Source organism: Nestor notabilis, unplaced genomic scaffold (genome assembly GCF_000696875.1).
Source record: "Nestor notabilis isolate BGI_N333 unplaced genomic scaffold, ASM69687v1 scaffold27211, whole genome shotgun sequence".
NCBI lineage: Eukaryota > Metazoa > Chordata > Aves > Psittaciformes > Psittacidae > Nestor > Nestor notabilis.
This window is the reverse complement of record NW_009913766.1, coordinates 1-7,704: the sequence shown is the minus strand read 5'-3', so window position 1 is coordinate 7,704 and position 7,704 is coordinate 1. Positions and strand designations below refer to the sequence as shown.

Below are 7,704 nucleotides of genomic sequence, written 5' to 3'. Positions count from 1 at the left end.
AAGAGTGACACAGTGGGTGGACTGTAATACTCTATCCCTTACCCTACAAGGCTGGGCTCCACTAAATTGTTATCGAGATATATTTCATACATCAGTTGGAAGTGGAGGATTTACGACTCCACTGATAAACCAATCATACATTCACGCTGAAATACAAGTTTGCAAAGTCACTTTCTTCTGTTCACACCCTTATTTTTACTTGCAAAACTCAAATATTGACTTTAATTTTGATTCATTAAGAATTATACAGTTGGAAACTATACAGTTAGAGTAGCAATTTCAGAACCCATGTAAAATACTAGCTTATATTAACCTATCCCAAATTCAAAAAACTTGATTAATCTGTATTTTAAGAACCTGTGTGAAAGCCCTGCATAAAGTTGAGGAAAAACAAGTTGTTAATCAATGTCAAGTCTTTTCAGACACAGACAAACAAAAATCCCCAACGTATTGTTCTTTTCATTTCATTTAAGTAAGGCAAAGTCTGTTATGAACCTATACAGACCTATTCCCACAGTCCTTACTCATGAACCATTTTTATCACATATTTTAACTTATGTGACAGTTTGAGAATGCAAGGTGCATAGCTAAGAATGCTGAAGCTGTGTAAAATGCTAATTTTCACTTCACAAGGCTTCTGAAAAGGAGGGCTCAGTATTCTGTGCTGTACCTTATTATTAATGCCTTTAATAAATAGTACCTGAGCTGGGTAAGACTGCATCATGTTTTATCGAGCTTACATTGAAAGAATCTGAATTCAATAAACAACGATGGGGCCAACCTCCCCCATATTGCTTGGTATTTTTTTCTGTAAATGAAAAGTCTCCAGACATTATCCTCTTGTTTGATCTTAGACTACACCACCTCTCAGCAATTAAGCACTACAATGTTATTCTTGCCTTACACTCCTTTCCCCACCCTCCAAAAAAATCACCTAGCAGTGCCAAAATCACATAATTCAAGCTAAGTACACTGTGTTAGGCATGTTTCTAATATAGAAATGTTCCAAGGTCTAATAGTTTTGTTGTTTTACGATTTTTTTTAAACAAAATTCAAGATTTTCTTAAAGGCAACTTCCCCCTAGCTTTTTCAGTGAGTTCTAAGAAAGACAAAAAACCAAAAGAGGAAGGAAGCAGTTCCCGATCTCAGTTTAAAATTTGTTCTTTTCTTTTACCATCATACAAGGTCATTTGTAATTTTCTGATCTCCAGATAGGCAACAGAAGTTGTAAGATGATGGCCCTCTAGTTGCTAAGGTCCTACCACACAACAGAAGTTCATAAAGCAGATGGGAGCAAAATGATGCATCAATTTATTGTAGAAAATAGTAATACCTTTATCCTGTATAACATTCCTGCCAGCTGGGTGATGCAAAGGAGATGCTTCAGAGCTGTGCCCAGATATGGAAGGAGAGGAAAGTGGAGTGCCTCCCCGAGCATGTGGGGAAAGAACACCTCCTTTGTGGTGCTGTTCTTCTTCTTGGTTTTCAGTTAGGTTGTCAAGTGAGATTGTTGCACTGCTAGCCACGGGGGAGAGGGAGGAAGCACCAGAATCTGATGCTGGTGAGGATGCTCTCATACATAAGGGCAGTGGTGATTTTGAAATGTGCATGGGACTACTGTAACTGTTTGATGGCTGTTGGTATAAGAGATTATAAAGCAGGTTATACCATTTAGTAACCAATCAGAGCAAGGTTTACTTTAAACATGCAATTCTTTTATTCATTATTTAGCATTCTATTTGTAAGAAATGCTTTAGCAATTCATGTCATTACCTGTTGATACCACACACTGTTGTTTATTGGTATTTGCTTTCAGACAGAAGTCAGAATAGGACAAAGCAGCAAGGGATTATCGTATCAATTATGTTAACAAATTAACAAATAGACAAATGCATGATTCAAGTTTCTTTCACCTCCTGCATACATGAAAGGACTCACTCTGTGTTATAAAGCACACATAAATCAGAAAGCCCAGGATTCCTGTTAAAAAAACAACACAACAAAACCAAAAAACCAGGTATGATGACTCAAAGGAGACCAGACTCACACATCACTCAAGGACATTCAGAGCACTCTGGCCACAGAGGAATAAATATTGCCTGTGCTACAATGAAAGGATAAAGACAGAGGACAAAATAACTTACAGGGACAAACTAGCACTTCATAGCAAGCCCAAAAAAGAGTGTAGAGTCCTTCTCACCTTTCGTTCAAGGCTGTCCTCCCCATCAGTTGAACTGATGCTATCATACAGCCTTGTTCTAGAAGGCCTCTGACGCTTGTTCTTCACTGAAAGCTGAGCTCTAGTCTTCAGAGCTTTGGAGTCCAGTCTCTCCGTTTCTGGCACTGCTTCATTGAAATCTGGATGGAAACACGATTTGAAGCTATTTAACAGAAGAATCTTTGACTTCTTTTTCCTAACATAGGATCGACGACAAATACTTAAAAATTCAAGAAATGATTCCCACTGTTATGAGAAGGACCACACAAAACCAGCTGTGCTAGCCCAGAAAGCAGGTCCACTTGGACTCCCTCAGAGGGACTTGCATCTGCTTGGCCTGCAGAGAGTTCTCCTCTACGGCATAAAGCAAAGGAATCCTCATCTTACTGCTCTATGACGGACACTTCCCAGTATATGATGAATATTCCAATTTAAACTCAGGGGACTAATTAATTTCTCCCCAGTCCCGCCCGTTTAAGCCACTGGAAGTGGAGGGCCTGCATGGCCATTTTTTGTCACAGATGCCCCATGAAGAGTTTTCCTTGTTACTTTACCAGTTTTGCCAGATACTCCTCAAATTACAGAAGAAATACCTACAGCAGTCCTCAGGCTGCTCTACATTTTATCATAATCAGAATGGCTTACAAATTTAAAGAACATGACTTGTTCTCTCTTGTACTGAATGTCCCCCAAAATAATCTTGTCCAATACAAGCAAAAGATGAGCAAGCATATCTGCAGCCAGTAGCACACAGAGAGTTATACAGGTTGTATCCAAATAATCAGATAACCATTTGTGATTGGACTGATTTACAGGCAGCCTTTCACAGGATTACAAAACAAGTGTTAAACTCATTCCTTTGGACCTGCAGTGAAACAGGTTGCTTACTCTACCATGCTATCCCTCTCAGGAAGGGGAGAAAGTCCAATCCTCCACTGGATTCTGAGGTCATCTGTTGTTCGAAGTTCTACATGACCTCAACTGTTCACCCCAATTCTTCCGCAAGTAAAAGCATCTTTTCATTAGCACCTGCCACTCATTTCTTACTTCCTCCCTTGCCACACTGTCCTCAGAACCTTTATTTTCTCTTGTAGATTCTTCTCTCTTTTATGCAGTTCCTTCAAACTCTTAAAATTTACATAACCCCAGGTAAACTTAAGTAAAACATCTCTGTCAGCACCAGCCATAGTGGTCCCTCATACCAACACAGATTGATCTAAGAGACCTAACGCAAATAGGTCACTCAGCTCAATCAGATCACTCAGGTCACTCAGATGCCTCCTTGCACTCAGATCACATCAGAAGACACTCTGCCAAACCCCTTTCCTTAAACAGTAGTCCAGAGGACACAATCATTACTGTGATCATCACCATCTATACGGTTGTCTAGTTTCAGCTTTCCAACAGCAACATGTTTTGGCAAAGTCATTAGCAAGGAAGAACCTGCAAGTGCTGAAATAAATTTTCAATGCAACCAGCTATAAGTGATGTTGCATAAAATTTATGGTGACAGTGAAAATGAAATGAAATTAATCCATGCAGAAGGTCCATGAAAGGCATCCTGAATCATATCTGTTCAAGGCAGGAATGGGAAGGCCATCATCCGTACAGGAGCAAAGGGACTCTGGTTCTCCCTGATTAGAAAAATTACTATATTGTGTGGAGCAGGACACGTACTGTTAGATCTGTCATTATCCTGATCTAATAGCTCAAAAACTGTCTGAGAGATCTGCAGTAAGGCAGCAGTAATTACCTCAACAAAACCCAACAAAATGTCACAAGAAGATTTGGGTGAAAGCTGGGAGATGTGTTCTTCTTAACTCTATAAAGTTGCACTTTCTGAACACCTGGGGTTTGCACAGATGTTGTCTTCTACCATATATAGTTTAACAGAATGAAATGGAAAAAACATCAAAAACTCAAACCACAGTGCTCCACTATTTTTATGTATCATCAGAAAAGAGCTGGACACTGTCACTCATACTTACCCACTGCTGCCTTTGTACATATAACTTCCTTCTAGAAAAATCACAGAAACCTGTTTCTTTGGTTTTGAAGGGAAAGCAGTTTCAGATTTTTCCGCTTTCATTTACTGGCCAAACACCATTATGTCATACACGAAAATTGGAGAAATATTTCATATAAAAAACAGAATAATGAAACCATCTTACTTGTCTAGGTTCAAAGCCATCCTATTCCTGAAATCTTGTAGCAAAGTATACTAAACACTTCATGTATGGCTTGCCCCTACAGAGCTAACATAACTGTACTTTACTTAGCCATCAATCATCCACTCAAATGACATCTAGGTATTTCAGCAAATTTAACATTCTACAAAACTGCAGTAAAACAAAACAGTTTAAAACGTATTTTTGCATTTACAGCAGATAAGGAATAAATTCTTAATGGTTTTAATTTTTTAATCCTCATAGTACAAATCAAATGAGAACCCATTAGACTTATTTCCTTGTCTAAGTACTACATTCACAACACACCAATTAATTACAAGCTGATCTTACAGGCATTTTTGCTTTAAACAAATGTAACTGGAGACATCTGAGCCTCACTGAAGCCAGTGAAAAAACCACTGACCAACTTGAGCTAACCTGGAATTTTTCTCATTGCTTCCCATGGCATCCTGACCTTCAGTCTCAGAGAATGTCATTTCACCAAGGGTGGAAGCGACTCAGTGACTTTTCACCACCAAAATGGAGAGCTCGTGCTCTTCCTCTTGCTGTCACAAACCACTGACTCAGAGTCCCCCAGGATTTGACTGCAGCTTGCTGATTCAAATGACTGGACCAGCAGACGCTATCCAGTTTTAGTCTGACACTCTAACCTCTGCCCCTCTTGGTTATTTTCTGTTGTTCCAGTGAATCAGTATGCACAGAAGTAAGTGCCCAAACAGGGCAATGGAAGATGCAGAACCAGGTGGCTGGACAAAGGCACGGATGGTGTGGGGTATGCCACATCAACAGTAATGATCTGTCAGTTCAGCTCAGGCAAATCAGAGCCACAGCTTGAGTTAGTATGCCAGGAAATAACTGAGGAGTAAGGCTTCTTCAACCACTTTTTTTTTTCCCAGATTTATGTTGCCTTAAAGCACTGCAAAGACTTCCAGTACCATGTTCTGCTTTTCTTCCCTGTGTAAGAGTTAAATTCTACATTTAGATGACACTACAGAATCATTAGCATTATCTGACTTGTAATTATGCTTCCACTGCAAGTTCTCAATAGAATAACTGCATGCTGTCGTGACTTGAACTGGTTGTATCTGCTCTTTGAGATGTACACGCTTCCATACATCCCTTCCTTTCACTGCTGAAATTATGCAAACTACCGACACAGCACTGAAAATGGTTATTTACACAGTGGTCAAAGCAAAACACCACCTGGGCCTGGAGCTTACTGCTCCCTCCTCCCCTGAGCTCGGCTGCTTGCACTCAACGGCTCTCAGTTGTGCTGCAGGTACCTGACCATGGTTTGACCTGTTGCAAAGATAGAGCTCACTCAGCATCAGCAGAGGTTTCCCTCCTTCACACATCACAGCTGCATTTAAGCTGGGCTCTCATCTTTGGGTCATGTGGATCTGGACTCAAGCCACAGCCCATGCACAAACTTCCCTGCTTGCCCTCAGACCTGCCTCACCACCATGAGCTTAGCTTGCCCAGGATCCCGCCTGACCCTGGTTTCCATCACTGGACCTGGCCTGCTCACCATGCTTGTGTGCAGTGGGACTGAGCTGCTGACAGGTGGTCTCTGCCCCAGCCACATGTGCTGTCACCCTCAGTCCCAGCTCCCTCCTCTGCAGAGAGCTGCCAGCCCTCGCTGCTCCACAGCACAAACATGCACCCCGCATGTTTCCCTAGGAATCTCCCAACCCACTGGGGAGCATTATGAATCTCACATAAAGTCGTAACAGGTTTTATTTTGTTCTCAGAGATGATATAATCACACTTTCTTTCAGCAGGCATTCAACCACTTGACTCCAATGGGTTTCCATCTGAATCATTTCAGTACCACTATGGAGCAGGAAACAGCTCACCTGTCCTCCCACTGTTTTTCCATTATACAGACTGATAGATTTCAAAATCTCCCTCTGTGAACTGACGCATCCCTGGGTTTCCCAAGGCACCCAGAAAGCATAGCCATCAAAGCTACAATGTACTTTATCTATTTTTTCTGGAATCTCAGAATAAATTATATATTTGGAAAACAAACACAATCCTTAAGCTTCTAGCATTCCCCAGCAAAGCAAAGGAAGAACTCTGTGTGCCATAATGGTTTTGATTTTCTCTCTGACTTCCACTGATGTTACTGGCAGCCCCTCGAACTCAGTAGGAGGTTACGTTACAGCCTGAGGAGTCGTACAGGAGCACCTGCAGTGGCAGGGACAGCTATGATCGTACGTATGCAACTGTCAAGGCACATCCATTACTTCTTCCCAAAATCTATCACCGTGCAAGAATGTAATAAACACCTCATCACACTGAAGTAAAAAACATACTTAATATCACTTTAATTAAAATATATGTTTCTTATGTAACCTGATTTTTTGAGGGAAGACAGACCTGCAAACTTCAGAACAAAAATTAGGGGATGTGGCTGTGTATATGCAGTCCCACCCCACAACCCTAATGCCAAGGCCTGATAAAGCAGTGTGTGTTACACTTGCCAGACAAAAGCCAAGAAAGAGACTGGAGCACTTGCATGGAGGTCACAAACACAGCACGCACAACACGTGGCACCCAGAGGAACTCTGCTCACCCTCCAAAGACATCGTGGACATCCCCCCTGCCCTTTATAGCTTCTCTGCAAACATCCATGCGTTGATTAGTAAATACACAAACTATTAGTCACTGGTATTATTAGACAATGGCAAGTCTTAAAGGCTCACACAAGGGTGATACAGAGACATGGGCTCTTTGTCTGCAGAGCAAGCATTACAGTCTGACACAGACTTCAAAGACTCTGATAGAGAATTTACTGGAAAAGGTATATGGAAGTCAAATACTGCTACAGCATATTTAGGGATCTCTTTGTTTTAAAAAAGGGCTTTTCTTTTTCTCTTGCTAAACACACAAATCCAGCCTGGAATCTAAGGTCTAATTATGCTTTTTCTGCTTTCAAAAAATCACTGCTGATTGATTGTTTATTTTCCTTGCAAACGATTTGTGTTTGTATTCAGCTGGTTAAACTTGGGCATTTAAATTCACAGACCATCTATTCTAACTCTCAGAAGTACTGAACACTGGTAACATTTCTCCAGGGGAACATTTTTGCGATGAAAAGGAGCAGCTCTTGGAAAATCAGAGTTTTCATGCAAATATATCATTTGAAAAATATAATTTGAAAGTAGCGGCATTCAGAGTTTCAATGCTATGCAAAGAATTTTCAAAGTTTGAGAAATAATTTTACAATTTTTTATTTATTTTTTTTTTACATATAGAAATTCCTGAAAGAAGGGTAATATAACCCCCATTTTC

General features: G+C 40.6%; 1 protein-coding gene across 1 annotated transcript in view; it reads right to left on the bottom strand.

Moving 5' to 3' along the window:
• The window catches only part of LOC104412596 (neurabin-1-like), a gene marked incomplete at its 5' end in the record, with an annotated part of 16,515 nt that extends 14,157 nt beyond the window's left edge, over window positions 1-2,358 (bottom strand). The window contains one exon of the mRNA XM_010023352.1: window positions 2,201-2,358. Coding sequence (XP_010021654.1) covers window positions 2,201-2,358 — 158 coding nt within the window. The remainder of the gene's footprint in view (window positions 1-2,200) is intronic.
• Window positions 2,359-7,704: the final 5,346 nt, after the last annotated feature.